We start from the raw sequence: 21,998 nt of genomic DNA, 5'->3' as shown, positions 1-21,998 counted from the left end.
TAACAATATCAATGAAAACCTGCTATCGTAATAAGCTGTGCATGTGGTTTTTTTTAAACAGAAGCTCCGAGCTTTCAAACTCAGCATTTTTACAACTCTTCTGAATTTTAACGCTCACTCGTTTATCAAGAGCTGAATTTATTACGCCAATTTTGAGCTCTATATACCGCGTACTAATAATTTATTTTGAGTGTGTTGTACGCAAAACAAATGTAATAACTAAGTAGTTATGGCTACAAAGATATCTCAGCAGAGAAAAATCAAAGAGAAAACGGGGGCGGTCCTGGACAGCAAAAAGAAATTGTCGGGTCTTGGCCATGGAGAAGGTGTCCAATCGTCGCAGCAGGCAAGTCGAAGCCAGACGAGCATGACAGCTGGTGGGAGTGAGAAGAAAGAGTTGAATTTTGATGAAGATGATGGCACGTGCAGTATGTTGATCAACTGCAGAGGCCAAAACATATACTGCCATAGAGGTGTTTAAGCTTTCATTTCTCTTCCACAACAAGGGGTTATCAGCCCGGCTTGATCTCACACCTGAAAAAATTTTAACATTCAGCTTCCTATTATAGTGTCTATGAGTAATTATAGTTTTGTAGCTGTCATTAAAAAAATTCATCCGCATAACTTTTGCGTACAAATTTTGAAAACCGGAAAAAAAGAACGCCGAAATCATGTTTCCAGGAAAATACTCGCACTTACTCGGTGTTTTCAAAGCTAAATGCGAAAAAAAATTAAACAATGAATGCGTATAATGCTAGCCAGAACAATTGCTAACCTGATCCTATTCGTAATGATTTCATATGGACCCATCAATCTTTTATTTTTGATTTTCGTTTTTTTTCGAGGAGTTATCGAGGATTGAAGTTTTGTGTGAACACGGGATATTTGTTAACTTTTAGTGTAATTTTTCTTCAAATTAAGATATTTTCTATAAAATAGTATTCCAAACTTAAATTTCTTGTCAAAAATGAACCCATTTCGTGTTCCTTATAGACTAAAGGCGTTACAAAAGACTACTTCTGGTCTCATAGGGAGGTTCAATATCAAAAAAATTTGAATTATATTTGAGAGCTCTTTTTTATAAAACTTTTCTACTTTTTTTTTGCTTTTTTAAGTCACCTAGAGACAAGTCACTTTTCATATCGAGGTTCCGTTAATGACAAACCAACCTCCTTCACAGTCAAGTGTAGTCCAGTGAACAAAAGAAATCGTTTTCAAGGAATTGCTCATGTTGTTTTTTTGGCTTCGACTCTGAGTTTTCTTAATTTTAAAAGAAATTTTGAATTTTTTTGGGGTTTCAACAATTTTTTGAAGTCCTATGGCATGGACTCATTGACGAACAATGCAATATATTCCGTAAAGATGTAAGTGAACATATCTAGTGCTTTGGGAGGACAGCTAATAGCTGTTAAGACTTTAAAAATAAATTTTCGAAAAATTTTTTCGAACATTAACCAATCGTAAACTTATTATCGTGAACTGTAAGTCAACCTCTGCGATGACAGCACACTCCTCCGTCCTACTGTAACCAAATTTGATCTGGCTAGCAGTTTTATCTTCTAGTTTTTAGTTATATGACTTCAATGACACAAGGTTTCAAAAAAATTTTAAAATTTTTTGGATGTTTCCGTATTATTGTTACTTTTGAAATCCTATCACATTATCCTAAAAATGACGGCTTCTATTGGCTTAAAGAAAACTTTCAATGGATTACAGATAAATTTTTCAGAGAAAAGCTTGAGGTTTAAATGGCTTCGAACTTTTCTTCTCGCACTTTTTTACTAAGTTTTGGTTTTTGCCTGTTTTTGTTGTTCTTGTTTTTATAGTCATACGGCTTGTTGTGATGTCGTGTTGATCACTTATGGATAACAACCATCCCTATACTCCCATTGGGGCATTTTTGAGGGTATTTGTTGACTTCCGTCGAAACCTATTGAATTTAATGGCTGTTAAGAATTTAAAGATAATTTTTCTGTTGTTGTTTTCATAGTCTTAAGACTTATTTTGATGTCTTATTGTCTATCTATGCATGAAATGTTTCTTCCCTCGTCAATGTGTTATTCCCGAGCGTAGTTATTGACCTCCGTTGAAAGCTTTCGAGTTTGAAAACTATTAAGTTTTTAAAAATAGTTTTTCGAAATTATTTTTTGAACATTAACCAATCCTGAACTTTTTTACTTGAACTGTTCGTCGGCCTTTGTACTTAGAGGATCTTCTTTTATTTCTAGTCCAGTAAAAAATAATCTGTTTAGCGGCTCCTTTTTCTACCTATTAGTTTTAAAACTTCAATGCCACCAGTTTTCATTTATATTTTTTTGGTTTTCGGGTACTTTTTATTATTTTTGGATCCTTTTGAAATCTTATCACATTATCCTATTAGTATCCTGATAGTTTCCATTGGTTTAGGGAAGATGCTCAACGGATCATAGATAAAGTTTTCAGAGACGAGCTTATGATTAAAATTTCTTCGACACTTTCTTCTGGTACTTTTTTTTTACTGAGTTTTTAGTTTTTGCCTGATTTCGTTGTTGTTTTCATCGTCAAAAACTTGTTGTACGGTCTTGTTGATAAAATAGGAATTACAAAAAACTTGTTGTCCCACGGAGGCATAATCTCGCGTATTTAGTGGATTCCGTTGAAAGCTTATGAATTTAATGGCGTTGAGACTACGAGTTTTCTCAAAAATTTCGTTGCTCCATTTTATTTCTTCAAATTCGATTTTTGAAATTATATTGAAAAAAAGAAGAATCCGATTTCTGTTAAAAATATTTCAACATAGAAAAGTTTTTGGGGAAAAGTTTATTTTTTAATGCCTTTGACACTTTTCTCGCTCTTTTTTTTCTCGAAATTGCTATTTTTGCCTGTTTTTGTTTTTTAGGTAGCCGTAAATTGCTGACAACTCTCTTAAGCTTGTAATTGAGGGTTGAGTTAATGATGTTACCCGAAGCAGTCAGTTCGTAGCTTTTAGTCTTAAAGTTTATGATATACACTTTCAAATGTTTTTCAAACTTTTCAGTTTTTGTTGTTTTTTTCCTCAATTTGTAACTTATTTTCATCAATGAGAAGTCACATCCAATTTCTTGTGTTTCAAATATTAACATATCTACTGATTTTTTTTGTCACCGATGCTTTGTTTGGTGGACAATACGCGTTTTTATAAACCATTTTTTAATGCTCATTTTTTGCGTTTCATTTTCTCTTCTTTCAGAACAATCGCGTAGTAACAAATCCCAATGGTTTTCAAATGATGTCCTAATCAACATATTTAATCTCACAGTATAATTCCTTCAACTGAATTATTAGAAATAAGAATTCAATTAAGAATACATGATATTCAGATAATAGCTAATGATTTTAATGGTAGCAATAGTTTGTGTTTTCGCAAATCGTTCGTAATTTTTTAAATTTTTCTGTAGTTCATTTCTATGGCGTAGTCTACCCAAAGACAGTTCCTTTTCGTTGTGTGAAAACTTTTTAGTAATTTATCAATTATTATTTAGTTTAAAGCTAATGACTTTTAAGACTTTTGAATTGTCTTGGTTTAAAAATGTTGATTAATTTTTGAATTTCGCCTCATTGATCGTTGTCTTTGTTGACTTGCTACACAGTCTCATTCAGAAAACTTTCAGTCCACAGTTAGGAGAAAAAAATTCGAGTAGTTAAGGTTTCATCTGACTGCATTTTGACGTTGTTACTATGAGCTTTTAAATTTAGATTTTCAGTTTTTGCCGTAAAATTTTTGTTTTTGCTAAATTTGTTGTTTGTTTTTTTTTGTCTCGAAGTCTGTTTAATGTCAGGTGTCATTGGCGCTGTAATGAGGCATGGCATTATGTAATTCAATTAGTAGAGAGATTGTGTAACGATTATTTTAAACTCAATCATCTATTTTTGTTATTTCATTTGGTTGACAATTAAGTCAAAAATGTAGATGAGCTCGGGTCGTAACATCATGCGCGAACGCACATTAACGAACCGCCTTGTTGAGCTCTAATGTCATTGTTAAAATTGACAAACTGATTAGGTTATACCAAACACAAAGTCGAGTGTACAATTCGACATTAAATAATAGAAGATGATAGCCGTTTGTTTCAATCCGAACATTTTAACTTTACCTCACATCAATTAATCCACTACCCTCGCCGAGGCGTCACGCTTAATCTAACCCTAATTAGTGGGGATTAGGGTGTAATGCGTATTCCGCTCCTATTTATCGGGGAAAGGAGGGTAAGAGTGTAATTTTAAAAGATTGTATTGACACTCTTTTCTCCACTCTTTTTACAATGTTTGTAAAGAGTGTAATTCCGGGTGGACTGATAAAAAAATTACACTTTTAGAGAATTACCATTGTAACCAAAATGAAATGTGTAGTCTTAGTATCAATTGGTGCAATGGTTACAGCACAGAGTGAAAGTAACAGGTTCGACAAAGAGAAGACGGGGGAGCAATCCTCACTTCCTTCCATTATTATTTTTCAAATTACTCTCTTATTATAACAACTTCGCCCCCCAATTAAGCGTAGAAATAGGGGCGTGTTTTTTAATTTTTATACACTTTACACTGTTGCCCGTTATTTTTGGGGAAAATCTTCAGCCAAGGTAATTTTGACTGAAAAAATTTTGAGTTGTTTGAATGACATAGACGTCCAGATGACGGCTGTGCATGTTCAAAAATTAGAATTCCTTGTTACTATTAACTGCATTTTATTTTTTGATGCAAATGTAGCACTTATTTATTGAAAGCTGGGTTATTTCACATCGTAACCCCAAGAGAGCAAAATGAAAAAAAAATGTAATTATATGAATGTCAATTTTGGTAATTTTCATTAACCTAATTAATGGTCTGTGACGTTCTCCTTCCCGGGCCGAGGAATTTGGCCAAAATTATGTAAGATCAGCGGCAACTAGCGTTGACAAGTCGGAAAATTCACCGCAATTTTCGTACATAATTTTGCGTTGAATGCGTTGAATTTAAAGACAAAAATTCAACGCATTCAGCGCAAAATTATGTAAGAAATGGCGGTGAATTTTCCGACTTGTCAACGCTAGTTGCCGCTGATCTTACATATTTAGCGTTGAATTTAGCGTAGATCTTACATATTTAGCGTTGAATTTAGCGTAGATCTTACATATTTTTGCGTTGAATTTAGCGTTGATCTTACAAAAAATCAACGCGTAGAACTCTTGGTATAGGACTCGAACCACTGACCTCCTGTTTACTTGTCGCCTTTTCTACCATTGCGCCACCGTACCTTGGTTTCATTAACAGCCGAAATCCTTATAAAGCGTAGATCTTACATATTTTGCGTTGAATTTAGCGTAGATCTTACATATTTTGCGTTGATTTTAGCGTAGACCTTACATATTTTGCATTGAATTTAGCGTAGAACTTGCATATATTTCGTTGAATTTAGCCTAGACTTTACATATTTTTCGTTGAATTTGGTTAAAGTGGTCTGAAATGGAATTCAAAAAATTCAACCTTAAATTTGTAAGATCTAAGCCAAAATTCTACGCAAAATATGTAAGATTGGTGTTGAAAGCGTTCAATTTATGTAAGATCTACGCTAAATTCAACGCTAAATATGTAAGATCTACGCTACAATTCAACGCTAAATATGTAAGATCTACGCCAAACTTCAACGCAAAATATGTAAGATTGGCGTTGAATGCGTTGAATTTATGTAAGATCTACGCTAAATTCAACAATAAATATGTAAGATCTACGCTAAAATTCAACGCTAAATATGTGAGATCTACGCCAAAATTCAACGCAAAATTATGTAAGATTGGCGTTGAATGCGTTGAATTTATGTAAGATCTACGCTCAAGCGTAGATCTTACATAAATTCAACGCATTCAACGCCAATCTTACATAATTTTGCGTTTTTTAGCGTTGACACCTCGGCCCGGGTTGTTATAATAGCAAAAAAATATCTCGGATGAGAGCCATTTCTATGCAATTGGAAAAAAGTCATTCAATGGTTCATATTTTTGCCACTTTTCATCGTTGGTGCACATTGCTTAACAACTGCCCCGTCGCTACTCCGGCAACTAATTTGTAAAACTTGGCAAATATTTGACAAGGTGTTTGTTTGGCGAGATATTGCAAATAACTCTTAATGTCTGAACAATTGTTTTTATATGAGAATAAGTTAGTAAAGTGCTCTTAAAAGTGCATTGAGCATGTGCAGACTTTCGGTTTATTTGGATCCCCTACTTTTGCCATTGTTCTCTTGAAGATATCGATCCGCACCCAAAAGTTTTCAACTAATCAGATAAAAGTAAAAATTTTTTCGTCTATATCATTTTCGAGGGCTGTAGAAATGGCGTAATAATTTGAAACTAATACTACGTTTTAAAAACACCATTAACTAATTGTCATTTAAAAACAATTGGCGGAGACACTTGAGTAATTTAGAGCGTGCGTGGCATAAAGCTGCAAGTAAAACAGACTACCGAAATTTTCATTTAACATTTTTTTGCTCTAAGGAAACATATTACAACAGTAAAGCCACTTATTAGCTTTCTCACAACGGTCATAGGGACAAGTGTTATTAGACGGTAAAGTCGTTGTTCTGATTTGACTGGCATTAGTCTGTTTCTGATAATTGAGATCGTAGCCGCTCACCATTCTGTACAAAACCGAGCAGAAAACCAAAAGATATTAAGTTTAAAAACGCACTATTTGATAAGCCTATTGATTAGGTTTAATGAATTGATGTTATTTTCACTTTTTCCGAGCATTATACATAAATTGAAACGATTTCTAAAAACACTTCCTACACTTGTATCTGATTGGCTGAAAAAAATGTATTAAATTGATACAGTTCTCGCGTACGTTTATTTACTTAGCAGCGTCTTCCAACGCAGAAGAAGATGTTGGGAAAATGGGTGCTAAGTTTACAAGCGGATGGACAAACCATCAAGTGGACGTGCGAAATACAGCGGAGCGTGCGATGCAGTCGGAGCCGTAACGAAGATCAGTGGTCCGAAAATTAGGGTAATAAACCGTAGGGTTGCTCTCTTCAACTACCCAAACCATGTCACCGATCGTCAGTTCAGTGCCGGGAGGTACTTTTTGATCCAACGAGACCAAATAGCGTTAGCGTAAGACTGTGCGCGAGAAAATTGCTTACGGTGGTCAAACCCATCAATTGTCGAAATTGCGATTGCTTAGTTTGCAAGTCGAAAATTATTTGGTGTTATTGCCTCTAGATTGATCGGGTTGGTGCCTACGGGTGCCAACGGGCATGCGTTAAGTGAGTATTCTGCGAGACAAAAAATGGTGTTCAAAATCTCGTCAGTGAAGCGAAGAGTACCAACGTTAGTGTATGTAAAGTATTCGCTTAAAACTACGTGTTAGCCTCTTCCAGATGCCACATCGATGTGGCGCACTGTCCGAGTGAAATCTCCAAAAAATGCCTTTGTGGGCAAGTTCAACTTCGATGTTAATGGCTTTCCGTTTTTCAAATTATTATCAAGGAGCAGCTTCTCGGCACCAATAAAGTTAGTAATATTGCTAGAACAAATCAAGCTAGCTTTTCAACGACGAGACACAAACCACTTTCGTCCAATAACACACGATTAAGCGTCCATGGACGTGACGATGTACATGTGGACAACACAGGCAGTCAAACAAAGGAAAAAAATTCTTCACCTTTTCTCGGCAGTCAGAGGAATGGTGACATAAAATGGTTCAAAGTGGTCGAAATTGCTGTTGGTAAAGGTAGGAGATTTGTATGCATTTGTTTCTACTGAGAGGTTAGCCGTTATTGGTTGAATATTGACAGCGTAGGAAATTCTGCACGTAACACGGTTAGGTTTATTTAAACGCAGTGAAAATCTTGGTTTGAGGATAGCATAAGGTTCTCGTATTTTAGCCCGTAGATAGTCAACCCATCGGGCTTGAATTTGTAAGTGAGTATGCTGCAGAAGCAGTTTTTAAAAAAATATGGAGTGCATTGATTACGATAAGATGTTTTACGTCACCATTAATTTCGGTCAACCGTCTGAGGCAGCTAGCCGAACGGCTGAGACCAATCGGTTCAACAAAAAAAAGAAAACGAAGCAACACAGCTACTCGGTTTAACGGATTGCTTTTCGATGCGATCTTTTCTTTCGGAATTAAAAGACTCTTTTTGAACAAGGTACTGATGATGATTCAGTAACTAAGTGGTAAAACATACTACCGAAGTTTAAATTGAACATTGTTTTGCTCTGAAGAAACGTACTACAACAGTCAAGCCACGTTTTGAGGATCATAGGCATAAGTGCTCTTAGACGGCAAAATTTTTGTGTTCATTTGACCAGTATCAGTCTGTTTCTGATACTTGAGGTCAAAGCCGGTCACCATTCTGTAAAAAATCGTGCAAAAAACCGAAAATTTATAAGTGCAAACACGCTCTCTTTGATAGATTTGTTGATAAGGTTAAGTGAAATTATAATATTTGCACTTTGTCCGAGCTTTATACGTAAATTTGAACGATTTCTGTACGCATTTTAAACACTTGAATCTTTAATGCTGAGAAATATGACGCAATTTGATACTTTTCTCGCTTCCGTTAATTTTTTTAGTAACAAATGAAATATATATTACTGTCCTTCAGTGTTTTTATAGGTTTATATATTTACAGTGTTTTAATAGAGTAATTTAATAATGTGTTTAATAATAAATTTAACAGTGTTTTAATAAAAACAGTTTTAATAGATTCACATAATTTACATCAAACGTTAGTTGAAAACTTTCACTTAATAATTACTAAAATTTCGAAATTTTTCGCTATACGGCTTCGCTCCAATTAAAATTTTTTGAGTGCTTTTAATTTCTCTCTATATATTTTCTGGTACAAAAACATAACCATAAAGTGCTCTTTTAGTAGAATATTGCAAATAAGAAGTCTATTTTGATGATAAAAATAATTGCACTGCTTTATTTGATAGCTATCAAGTAAGTATCAAGTAATTTTAATTGAAATACAGAAAAAGAAAAATAAAACCAGAAAAGAAAAACAGTGCCTGACTTTTGTTAATTTTTTTTAAAGTTAACGCTCAATACAGTCAGGACTTGGGTTTTGTTCACATATTTTTTCTGTTTCTTTAATTGAGTGCGGGCCCAAAACACAATAATTTTTTTTCTATTTGTTAATTGACTGCCTGCTATTTTTTAACCCTTCACTGAACCTTGCGTTGCTTACTAGATATAAATGGGTCTAATATAATATTCTGTGAGTCTTTTGTAAAGTTTTAAGAATTGCAGAATTTGATGTAAGAAGTGAATATATTCACTTTTTTAAGACAAGGCCGGCCTATGAATGTAATAGTTGTACACAGCATTAAAAATAAACATAGCACAAATATGCCAATAAGAAAACATTGTTTTTTGTAGCAATAGGCATTACTGATTGTGTTGTAGACTTTCTGTGCATCTGGTCTCCAGTATTCAAGACTAAATGCAACCCAGAGCAGCCTGGAGGTGACAAAGCGACTGGAGACGGAGACAACGATGATGAACAGCGAAATGATAGGTAAAATAGCCAGATCTATTTCGTCGAAGTAAAGAAAAAAATTGTAAGTTTTCTTGCAACAAAATAGTAGTCAATTAGTTAAAGAAAACAATTATCTTTCTTAGAAAATCTTTGCGATCTCTCTCAGCTTCCTTTTATTTATGGAAGAGTCTTTGAAGTAGGTTCGTGCACATTGAGCCATTTGAATGAGGTCACCTTTTGAACATAGTTCTATTGCTTTCTCTTGTATTTCCAATTATCGCATTTTATGTAACACCATAGGCAGCAAAATGAGCATGATGAGGAACTAACTTACACAGAGGAGGGTCTGCTGGAACTGGGTCTGGATGAGGACCCCGATGACATGAAGGAGTTCCTGTCTTGTCTATACCCAGCTGGAAAGGAGATCACCAGTTAGTTCAGTTTCTTTTTGAAGAAAAATTTTTCTGCCCTGAGCGCAGAATATCCGATGAACAATGAAAAACTCTATCCCCAGAAAACCATATAGTTCGCAACAGAATCTTTGTTTATTTGAATCAAAGATTGCTAGTTCATACATAGACGTTTGCGCTTTTCACATGCAGACTTTCAAAAAACAACTAGTTGCTATTTTTGATGCTTTGAAACTCACTGAACGTTATTGACACCTGACATTATTTCTTGTTTTGGAATGAAATCTTCAAAAAAGCGGGCTTCAAACTGACAATATTTAATTTAAACAAACGAATTACAGACGGGTTGCAGACAACAATAAAAGAGCTTCATTGTTCCGACCGCACTTGTGGGGGGAGGAACTATATACTCAAATAGGTTTTTTTTGTTCAGTCAATTTTGGCCGATCGATATATTCATCGTAGAGAAATGTGAGTGGTATCCCTAAAAAGCTCGTCCAGCGTAGATTTTGGAATTAAAAAGATTTTTTTTTGAATTTCATTTTTTTCGAGGAGTTATCGAGGTTTAAAGTGTTGCGTGAACACGTGATGTTTGGCATGTTTTGTTCACTTTTAGCATAATTTTCGTTCAAATTATGATTTTTCTCTATAAAAATGTTAATTCAAAATTACATTTTATAATACAAATGAAACAATTTTGTGTTTCTAACAGATGAAAGGCCATAAAAAGGCTAAATTTTGTGTCATAGGGAAGTTTACTATCAAAAAAAATTTGATTTCTATTTGAGAGCTGCTATTTGAAAAAACCAATTCATATATTTTTTCAGGTCACTTAGAGACTGGTCAATTTTCAAATCAAGGTTCTGTTGATGCCAAATATTATTTACAGTCAAATGATGCCCAACGAAAAAAAAATCGTTTTCAAAGAATCGCTCAAATTTTCATGGCTCCGATAATGAGTTTTCGTAATTTATTTCAATTTTGATATTCTTTTTGAGTTTTTAGTAACATTTTGTTGTCCTATGGCATCGATTCGCTGACTTAATGTGCAGTGGATTTCCTAAAGAGCAGTAAGATAACCTATGTAGACATTTGACGACTGGACAGCTTATGACTGTTATCTCTTTTAAAAAATTTCGAAAAAAATGGTTTTGAATATTAACAGATGTTAAACTTGTTTCTGTGAACTGTAAGTCGATCTCTCTATTGACAGGGCCCATTTCTTTTCTAATGCAACCAAAATAATCTGGCTTGTGGTTTTTTCTGCTAACTATTTGTTTGCCACCAGTTCAATGCCACCAGTTCTCATAATTTTAAAAAAAATTTTGAGTGTTTTCTTTCGTAATTTTGAAAACTCATTTTTTTTGGAAACTCATCACATTATCCTAATATTGACATTTTCCACTGTCTTTGGAAAGATATTCAATGGATCATAGATGAAGTTTTCAGAGAAAAGCTTATGGTTTAACTGTATTCGACACTTTCTTCTCCCTTTTTTCTACTGAATTTTACGTTTTTGCTTGTTTTTGTTGTTGTTTGAATAGTCATAAGATGTAACGTGATGACCTAAAAATTGCAAATATCCTTGTCTTCCCATCGAGGCAAAACTTTTGCAATTATTGGTTGTAAAGACTTTTAAAAAATTTGAAGTATTTTGAACATTAACCGAGCTTATTTTGGTGGACTGTAAGTAAGTCGGTCTCAGACAAGATTACCTCCCTTTCTACTGCTACCAAAATTAATCTTCTTAGCGGTTTTATCATTTAACCATTATCTTTTTGACTTCGATGTTACGACTTAACCTATTATTTACAGTTCTGATTGGCTTAGAGAAATTGTACAATTGATCGTAGATACGTTGTTCAGAGAAGATTGTATGATTTTAAGGGCCTCAAAGCTGCCTTCTTGCACTTTGATTTTGATTTTTTTTGTTTATGCCTGTATTTGTTGTCCTTTTCATGGTCATACGACTTATTGTGATGACTTATTCATGATTCAAGAATGACACAAATTATTGTATCGGTTAGAGGCATGATTGATAACAACTTATTATTTATTGACCTCCATTGAAAGCTTTTTTTGGCTTTGATATCACGGTTTTTCTCAAAAATTTCGTGGTTTTAAATTAATTCTTCATATTTTTTGGTTGCTTTGATGTCGTAATGTTACAAAAAAATAATTCCACTGTTGGAGAAAAATGATTTGAAAATGAAAAACTTTTTACTGAATAGTTCATTTTTTAACAGCTTCGACACATCTCTCTCTCAGTTTTTTTTTCAATCTGCTAAATTTGCCTGTTTTTTTTATATAGTCTTAAAATGCCGAGAGGTCTCATAATCTTCTAACGGAGGATTGAACAATTGAAGCTACTAAATGCAGTAAGGTTATAGTAAAAAGTCTTAAAATTTATGATAATATGTCTTTTCAAGTATTTTTTGTAAACTTTTTTGTTTTTATTATATTTGCAACTTGTATCTTTTTGTCATCATTGAGAGGTCCCATCCACTTCCTTTTAATTCAAATATTAGCGTGTTTAGTGATATTAGGTCATAATTGATGTTTTGTTTGTAGGACAATAATTGTTTTAATATAAATTTTGTTAGTGGTCAACATTTGTGTTCATTTTCTCTTCTTTAAGCGTAATCGCGTAATACCAGATCCCAATGATTTTCTAATGAAGCTCAAGTGAACATATTTAATCTCTCAATATAAATTTACTTGAATTAGTTCGAATAACATTCGAAATAAAAAACATAAAAATCAGATAACAGCGAAAGCTTTTAATGGCTTTAAATATTTATCTATTAGAAAATTCTTTTTAACTTTTTCAGTTTTTTTTACATCTTTAGTCCGTTTCAGTGGCTTATTCTAAGCAAAGACTGGTCCTTGCGGTTGGTTATTGACTTTGATAAATATATCGAGAAATTTTTCGTTAAAAGCTAATAATTTTTAAGACATTTGAAAATTTTTGGTTTAAAAATCCGGTCTGCTTTGTAGTAACAAAAAATAATTTGTGTGGCTAAGGTTCGATCTGATTGTTTTTCAACCTTGTTACTAGGTAAGTTTAGATATTGAATTTTTGCCTTAGAATATGTTCTTGTTGTTGCTCATTTTGTTGTTTGTTTTTTTTTTACTCCCGCAGTCTTATTGATGGCCAATCTTTTGAGTGCTGTAATGAGGCATGGCAATATTTAATTTTTCGGACCTTGAGGGGCGAGGGAACTATATACTCAGATGGGTTTTTTGTTCAGACAATTTTCACCAATCGATATATTAATCGTAGAGAGTTGAGACTGGTATTAATAGAATGCTCGTCCAGCGTAGAATATGGAAATGAAAAGATTTTTTTAATTTTTGTATTTTACAGGGTGTTATCGAGGTTTAAACTTCTGAGAAAAATAGAGTGAACTCCGTTGTTTTTTTTCATGTTTTCCGGAATTTTAGCCTAAAATTTTGTCATTTTTGTAAGAACAGTGTTGTTGATTTTGTTTTCAAAGACAACGAATTGTTGATTAATTTGATTTAATTTTTTTTATCATAACTTTGGGCTAAATATTTTAAAATTCAGCCTTTTTCATCAAAAACAGCACGTTATAGGCTTCTTTAGTCCACTTTGATTAAGTTTTCCGGAATTGCATCCCAAAACAACACCAATTTAATCTTTGTACACGCAAATGGGGGGCTATTCTTTTTTCAATTTCTGTTGAGAGTGCTCTGTAATTAGAACTTTGTCGTATTTTGCTAACTTTACTCGTTCATTATCCAGAAAGCAGAATTGATTTTTGAGCTTATAACTAATAAATTATCTATAATTATAACATTCATAAATTAAGTGTTCCTAATGGACAATAAGCACTAGCAGTGCTAGTTTGGGACCAATCTTGGACTGTTAAAATCCAAAAAATTTCAAATCGTAATCAGTCCGTCTTTTTTTAAAATGAATTTTTTTAAATATTAATTAAAGATCAGAACATATCAAATAACAGTTCAGGATTGATAGGTCCAATTGGCTTCCTTAGAGGCTCCAAGCTAACGCATTTAGGTTTTATTTGAAAACTTGTAGTTGTCTTGATTTTTAAAAAGTATTTGTTTTTTAAATAAAAAATGGCTTAATGAATTTTTCCCCATTTTTTTCTTAATTTGGTCAGCTTGTAGCTTAGTGTCAGCACAGAAAGAATGCTTCACCTTTCTACTGATTTAAATGTTAATCATTTTGGCAATTTTAATCCTCAAGTTATTGTTTTCTGGCTTTGATACTACTAGATTACAAATCACTTTTAATTTTAGATATTTGCCTGTTTTTCACGTTTTCTAGTTTTGTCACATTATCACATTAGTGACAGTTCTCTTATCACATTATTGGCGATGAGAATATGGCAAAATTGAACATATTAAAATCCTGAAAGATATAGAATGTAGTTTTACGGGCTTCGATTTTTCTTTCTTGAAGAGTTTAATTGAATTTTTTAATTTTGTCTGTAACTGTTGTTTTTATTTTTTTTTTCGGTCGAATGAAATTTCCTGTATAAAGACAGATTGCATTGGCTATTCAAAAAAAACTTTGCCGACATTTTGATATTAGTAGATAGCTCATGGCTTTCATTGAGAATAATTGACAATAATTGTTTTCCAAATTAAAAAAACTTTTAAGCTTTTGTTTTTGTGTGTGTTTTTGTTTTTTGTGTGTGTTTTTTTTTTTGTGCAATTTTGTTTTCTGTGTGTGTTTTTGTTACCTAGTCTCGTTATTTACAGGTCAAATATAACATTATTGTTGTCAAACGAAGGTGTCAAAAGAAATTGGTGTCACAAAATCTAATAATTCGAAAGAATTCGTTATGACCTTACTGGCTTCGACACCTGTTTTTCACAAAACAAAAGTAATTTAATTTGGTTTTTGTCATAATTGACGTTCTTTTTGTAGACGCAAGACATATTCTGGATAATTTCAGGTCTCAAGAGCTTCCTTTGGACAAATAAACGAACATATTTTATTATTTCATTTTGTAATTAATGGCTTTCATGACTTTGGAAGTAATTTTGTTTCGAAAAAAATCAAAAGTATTACTGAATTTTGCCCTTTTTTCTTTTTTGTCTACGTGTTACCTAGTCTCATTAATGAAAGGCCAATAGTAAGTTATCGGTGTCTCAATGCCGGTGTTTTGAAAAATGCATATTCTGACTTAAAAACAGTTTGATTTTAGTAGAAATAGGCACTATTTTGTGCATAATTCCACAGAAAATGAACGTTTCAATTTCAAAACAATTTGAACACTCTCAGAACATATAAAGTCTGCAACCTATTGTCGGTAGTAAAGTTCATGCGTTTTATAGAACCATATAGCCATGACGGATTCAAACTCATGTGCAGATCCATATAACCAATTCTCTTCGATTTTTTGAAGTGTTATTTTTTGAAATGTTCATCTATACTTAAATGAGAGTGATATCATCTGTTCAGAACGTTTGTTTATCCAAAATAAATTTCTGGGAGCTTGATCAATGTTGATTGCCTTTCTGTGCCAGGTGACAACGCGGAACAGATAGCAGCATTGGCCTATGTGTACGGGACAGAACAGTTGAAGGAAAAGTGTGAACAGTTCTTAATTGATCACAGACAGCCAACAATGGAGTTGATGGTAGTTGCAGAGAACTATGAGGTCGGTCTCATTGTTGGAGTGTTCTTTCTTTTCTCTTCACAATTTTAGAAAGGAAATTTACAACATGAATTAATGGCCCAGTCAAAATTACCCTCCACATGAAGGGTAAAACTGGGCGCATTAGGGCAAATTACTCCATGTACATATTAGTCCGTCACTCTTAAAACGTTTTATGGCCCCGATAGAGTTTCTCAATCAAAATAAGGTATGATCATATCATCAAAAAAGCACCGGAGGCTGAGTTGCGTTCCTGAATAATCTTCCACTTCTGCACAAAGACTTATCATGGCAAAAAAATGACTCACATCAGCCGAAGTCTGATCAGAATTAACCTACAACGATTGAAAGGTTGATTATCAATATTTAGTTTTGCAGTTTTGTCAAACAATATAAACGTGAAATCTACGATTCAAAACATCCGCGTAGGCATTAACTTGATCTTCGACTTAGCTCTCCAATTTACTGCTTGCTCACATACAGGAGCACTATCAATAACCACGGAAATCGGCTAATATTTTATCAACTATTTACTATTACATAGCGAGGACCAATTGTCCACAAACAAAAAACTTCTGCGCCTGGGTGCTGTGTTTAAGTCCGGAGGAGAAGTTTTAGGTTTCTAAGTTTCATAGAGAATCAAAAGGGTAAGAAATGAAGCGTTTTTGTTAAACTTTGTCAGATGTGAGATTCTGCTGTTGTGAGACAGCAACTAAGAGGGGAAACGCATTTGCGTACGTGGCGAATGTTCACCGCGTGAGTTTTAGAGAGCCCAGTGTACGATTTCACCGATCACTAAAACTTCGCGGCAGAGAGCTCAGTTTGAAAGACTAAACTAACTTACAGAAGTGAAAGTCAATTTTTTTGTTCAACACTTGGTGTCCTATATAAGTTTAGTACAAAAACCTAGACTTTCATCTCTTTAAGTCTAAGTTCAGTCTTTTAACCTAAGAAATCTAACTTTTGACTCTTGAATCTGGAAATATGGAACTATCTAGCGATTTTGCTGTATCTGATATGAAAGATGCACCAAAAAAGTCTATTGGGTAAGAAGATTTCGACAGCGAGGAGGAATTGGTAAAAAAAGATCGAAATTGTAGAAAAAAATTAGCAAAAATTGAAGAAAGTTTTTTTTCACTAATCTGCAAAACTGTATTCTTAATTTCGATTTCAAAATAAATTCAACGCCTTCGTACCCTTTGGTTCTCAAAATACGTAAGAAAAAATCTTAGTCCGGCTCGGGCCTTGTCCCCAGCACTCGCGCGTAAGCGCCCTCGCAGCAGGGCACTAGTTCACTCTGGCCACTTAAATGTTGGATCTTTTCCGTTTGTGCCCTGCAGCTTGGAGCGCGCATATTATTTGCACCCCCTCAGACAGACGTCCCAAATATTTTTTTAAAAAAATTTACTATGTAATGTAACGTGCTCTGTAATTGTGGGGCATATAACATACTGGGGGGAGGCACAAACGAAAAAGATCCGGAATTACTGTGTAATGGCATGTTCTCTGTAACTGGGGGCGCAAAACTTAACGGGGGGGGGGGGATAGACGGAGAAGATTCAAATTTTTTGTTCTGACATATACTTTTTTACCAATTGATTACCGGAGTCACCACCCAGTGTATTTCAGAATTGAGCCTTTACAAAAACCAAACTTGATTGAAAATAATGCAAATCTGTCTACTTCAAGTTTAACTCATCATCTGTATGCGCAATAAAAAACAAGAGTATTCTTTTGTTCTGCCTAGTCTGCCTAGCAAAAGTATTCTTTTGTTCTGCAAATTAAATGACAATTTCTAAATCATGTGAACGTGGCTGAACCAAATATAACGTAAACATTTCTTCTCTGGATCTATTCTGCCCCCCCCCCCCCAGCTTAGTGAGCATAAATTTGTTATGACCCCCAGGCGCACGTGCTATTTCTTACATATTAAGGTGCTATATAACAACATAAAATTTGTAACTGGGGGTCATAAAAAACACTGGGGGGGGTGAAACAGAATAGATCCTCATTTTTGATAAAATTTGACTTTTTAACCTACGCACATATATGATTTTGAAGTAGAGTGACATATTGTTTTTTTTCTGTAGTTTTGCCATCCATCTCAATTATCCCAAAGCTTCAGATCATAAATGACAAAAACGGATGTGAGCTCATTGTATATTGAGTGTTTCGCGATGGCTCTTTTTGAGTGCGTCGTGGGACAAAAATTCTTCTTTTTTGCTAACTTGGCAAAGTAAATTTAACTGTGCTATGACCTACATTTGGTTTCCGTTAGTATTTTTGGTAATTTTTATAAGAAAAATGAATAATTATTTAATTTTGTTGGATCTTGGATCATCACAAGGAACAACACAACCTTTTGCAAGAAAAAAACACCTCAAATAGTACAGCACTCGAAAAATTTATTTTGCTTTTAAAAATTGGTATAAACAAAAAAAACCACTGTTAGATAAAAACTGATTTTTGCTGTTTATTTGTTTTTCAAAGAACCGCCATACTTTGAACCCTGACTTGAAAATTTTTTACATCAGAGTCATTACAGTAAATTTTTCCACTTACAACTGTCTATTCCAAGATGCATTTTTTGGCAAAAAAAAAATTTCGTGTGAAATCAGTGTTCGAAATTGGTAGAAAACACAGTGAGCCTGTTTCTTCTAATTTTTTTACGATCTTTTCCATGCCACATGACATTGGAACCGAGCTGACTTTTTTGAACGTAAAACATAGCATAAAAATTTCCTCGCTTGTTGGATTTCTAAAGATAAAATGGACCATTTTTCCATTTAAATTTATCGGTCGGCTAGTCTTGACGGAACAAAAATTGGAGCGGAGAACAAATATTGAAAAATTTCCTCCTGCAACAGATGGGCTCAGAGCAAAAAATGAAAAAAATAACAAAAAAGCGAATCACAAATTTCAATACATGTTTTTCTCCAATATTTTAGATGTTTTGCTGGGCAATATTTCTGATGAACATAATGAAAAATTAAAGAGGCTCCAGATTTGTATCGGTGGTCTGACGCGTTGAATGTAAATCACTGTTTTGGTGTTCTTTAGAAGATTTTAGAAGTTGGCTCTAAAAAAAAGCTCGGCAAGAATGTATGATGTTGAATTTGTTCAGATGGAGAAGCTACGAGTCCATATCGCCAAGTCTCTCTCTGGTAGACCACTGATAGTGACAGAGGCCGAGGGTGAATTCGAAGAGCTGAATGAGGAGAGCAGAATGATGATATGGAGGGAGAGGGCACTCGCACTGGAGGCACAGCAGGACCAAATTGACGAGGTCAATTTAAATGTACCTACACCTCCTCGTATCCCCCCTCCCTAGTCCAGACCTCGAGTTATGAAAAGATAATGGGGTCATAGGGGCGGGTATACAGTTACTAATAATTCACTGGGTGAGGCAAAGGAAAGAAGAAGTCTTCTCATAGGTCGACCAATAATAGTTTTTTCATGAGCCCAGTAAAATTCTTTTCCAATGAATTTTTCCAACAAAAGTCTAACATTATTCTGCTCAGACTTAATTTTGGTGTATGAGTAATTTTCAATACAGGATCAATTTAGCCTGGGCGAACTCAATATAAACATAATGAAGAAACTTAAGACTCAAATCCGTGTGTGTGTGTGTGTGTGTGTGTGTGTGTGTGTGTGTGTGTGGGTGAGTGGGTGGTTTTGGGTGTGCGTCTGTATGCACCCGCTCCCCCCTCCTCCTCCCCCCACACACACGCTTACGTAAAGACTATTTTTGTGATTATCTAAGATATAAGGTCAAAACTGCTTCAATTGCTAGCATTTTTCTTAGAAGTTTCTCACTCTTTTGCAAACAACTGCCGTCTATCTGGCTGCTGGTTTCAATTAGTTACCTGAAAAATAGAATATGCCTTCCCGGACTGAACGGCAAGTCAATATCAGTACTGGGAACGTCAAAATGCAAGTCTTATATCAGTACTGATTCAGAGCTATGATCATGTCACTTTTTACACTTGTCAGTATAAATGCAAGTCTTGGCCTAGACGTGAGAGTCTAAATGCAAGTCTTGGCCTAGACGTGCACGTCTAAATGCAAGTCTTGGCCTCTCAAATTTGTAGGATTGTACAGTGCATCAACGAGTGGTCGAACGAGAGGGCCTTGGCTTAACATGGGCACCCTCACGGTATTTCCTTTTTAAAGGATTTTTCCCCGAGTGATATTCGACATTTGCCAAATGTGAAAAATTAAGAAATGTGAATTTTCGGCTAAAATTCGGCTGAAAACGGCTTAAAAATGGCTGAAAACGGCACAGAACACCTGAAATAGTGCTGAAATACAATTTGGTATGCCCCCGGTATCATTTTACATCATTTTACAAGTAATGTCAAAATCGTGGCACGTTGCGAAAATTTTTTGAATTCGAAATTTTCACTCGAAATTTTTGGAAAAGTTGGTTTTGACTTGGAAATCAACTTGCAAGTGTAATCCATGTCTTGGCAAAGACTTGTCAGACTTGCAGACTTGTTTTTAGACGTGCACAGTACTGATATATGCTTGTAGACTTGCGATTTGACGTGCCCAGTACTGATGTTGACTTGCAGTTGAGTTCGGGTGTGCGAGTGTGTTGTGTGTGTGTGTGTGTGTGTGTGTGTGTGTGTGTGTGTGTGTGTGTGTGTACGTGTGTGTGTGTGTGTGTGTGTGTGTGTGTGGGTGGGTGGGTTGGTGGGTGAGTGGGTGGTTGTGGGTGTGCGTCCGTGTGCACCCGCTCCCCCTCCTCCTCCCCCACACACACACGCTTACGTATAGACTAGCTTTGTGATTATCTAAGATCTAAGGTCAAAACTGCTTCAATTGCTAGCATTTTTCTTAGAAGTTTCTCACTCTTTTGCAAACAACTGCCGTCTATCTGGCTGCTGGTTTCAATTAGGTACCTGAAAAACAGAATCTGCTTTGTTCACTGCTCCAGAATAAAGGGATAATGTCTTTGCTCCGGGATATGGTTGTCGACAAAGGAATTAGTTAAAAAGCTTCATATTTAAGATTTGTGAGACCCAATTGAAAAACCTAGAGTCTAAGTAAATTGAGCCAAATAAACGCCAAGAGTTTATAAACTCTTTTCGAACAAAATGCGAGTAAATAACATGTAAAAAATGATTTTTAGCAAAACGAGCGCATTTTCAAGCTGGCCAAAGTGCTTGTGAGAGGTCACAATCATTGCAAAACTATTTCGGAAAGCCCAGACAATTTAAGCTTCGGCACTGTCACAACCGTGAGTCGTGACCCTAAAGGGAAGAAAAAGAAGGAACAAATTTCAAACTCGGCTCAGTTCAAAATATCAGAACTGAACGAAAAATGCAAAGAGTGTATGAAAAACTTGGCGCTTTGTGGTCTGGAACAAACTGGATCTTTCGACCATAAGAATCAGTTCGAAGCATGTCGCAAGAAAGAACGCGAACGCCATGACGAGCATTTCTGTCATGGCCACTTCAAGTACAAACCTACGCTGTGAACAAATTGGCAGCTTCGATTGAAAAATAAACATTTGAAGATATTTTCCAACAACTTTTGTGAATGTTGACTAAAGATTTATATTAGTTAAAACAGGGCTCAAATTGAAGACTCGATTGTGTGGGTTCATCTGCAGCTATGTTGAAGTCTTGATTAACTCGATCATTTCGCGAGATGAACTGCCGCTCACTGTTTCCATAAAATATAAACCAGTCTTATAACCAAGTTATTTGTCAAATATTAATAACAGCATCGTTTCACAATTGCAGATTTCTTTTATTCAATTTTTCAGGTACCTTGTTTGACAAGATCTTCACTAGAACAGAACAAAAGCGTTTCGAATAGACTTAGGAAGCTAATGTTTTCAATTAATGTTCAAATGAACCTGCGTTTTCCTATTAGTATATATTAAGGAGAAAACATTAGGTGTTTGCGCATTATGAGCCAAGGTACCTGAATAATGTTGTCACTTCCTCAAACAAGTTGAAATGTGATTTCATACCTGAAAAAATGAAACGTTCTGTTCTGTTCTAGGTAGCCGACAAGCAATACAATCTCCTCAAGTTTATTGCCAAAAAACACAAATGCAAAGTCATACCAGAGGAAAAGTTCACATCCGTCACACAGTTTAGCAAAGATTCCAGAGGTCGCAAGGTCAAAGAGGTCATTGAGAACGCGACCATGGTCAAGATCAACGAGTGTGACCCCACGTGTGTTTCCTGCAATCGGGGTGAAGGACGAAACGCTTTAGATAAAATAAAAGCTTTGGACGACTTGAACGTTTTCGAGCTCGAAAGGAAGCACGATAACATTACTCATGTCCATTTTCATCCCAAAAAGTAGAGTTGAATAAAAATGAGTATTTTGAATAAAAGCATATGTGATTTCATTTTTTTCATGTAATTGTTGACCCTAATGATGCTTCAGCTTTGGCATACTAAAATTGAATATAATATTAGTAGATTTCTA

General features: G+C 34.8%; 1 protein-coding gene across 2 annotated transcripts; it reads left to right on the top strand.

The window, feature by feature from the left end:
• The first annotated feature begins 53 nt into the window (after positions 1-53).
• Positions 54-21,998, top strand: LOC142339959 (uncharacterized). Of its 2 annotated transcripts, none has more exons than XM_075390329.1 (6): positions 54-473; positions 9,412-9,523; positions 9,785-9,915; positions 15,418-15,551; positions 18,673-18,834; positions 20,683-21,313. In XM_075390329.1, exons 1-6 carry the CDS (start codon positions 230-232, stop codon positions 21,028-21,030), a joined length of 1,131 nt encoding a protein of 376 aa, XP_075246444.1. In that variant the 5' UTR covers positions 54-229; the 3' UTR covers positions 21,031-21,313. The 2 variants fall into 2 exon arrangements, with proteins under 2 accessions (XP_075246444.1, XP_075246446.1); XM_075390331.1 differs by lacking the exon at positions 20,683-21,313 and adding an exon at positions 21,564-21,998 and having other exon boundaries at positions 56-473.

Source organism: Convolutriloba macropyga, chromosome 5 (assembly GCF_964194025.1).
Source record: "Convolutriloba macropyga chromosome 5, txConMacr16.3, whole genome shotgun sequence".
Lineage (NCBI taxonomy): Eukaryota > Metazoa > Xenacoelomorpha > Acoela > Convolutidae > Convolutriloba > Convolutriloba macropyga.
This window is presented reverse-complemented; position numbering and strand designations above follow the sequence as displayed.

Coding starts and splice junctions, on each gene's coding strand:
- LOC142339959 (XM_075390329.1), top strand. CDS start 230: ATGGCTACAAAGATATCTCAGCAGAGAAAAATCAAAGAGAAAACGGGG. Junction 9,524..9,784: donor GATGAACAGCGAAATGATAG/GTAAAATAGCCA, acceptor GTAACACCATAG/GCAGCAAAATGAGCATGATG. Junction 15,552..18,672: donor TAGTTGCAGAGAACTATGAG/GTCGGTCTCATT, acceptor GAATTTGTTCAG/ATGGAGAAGCTACGAGTCCA.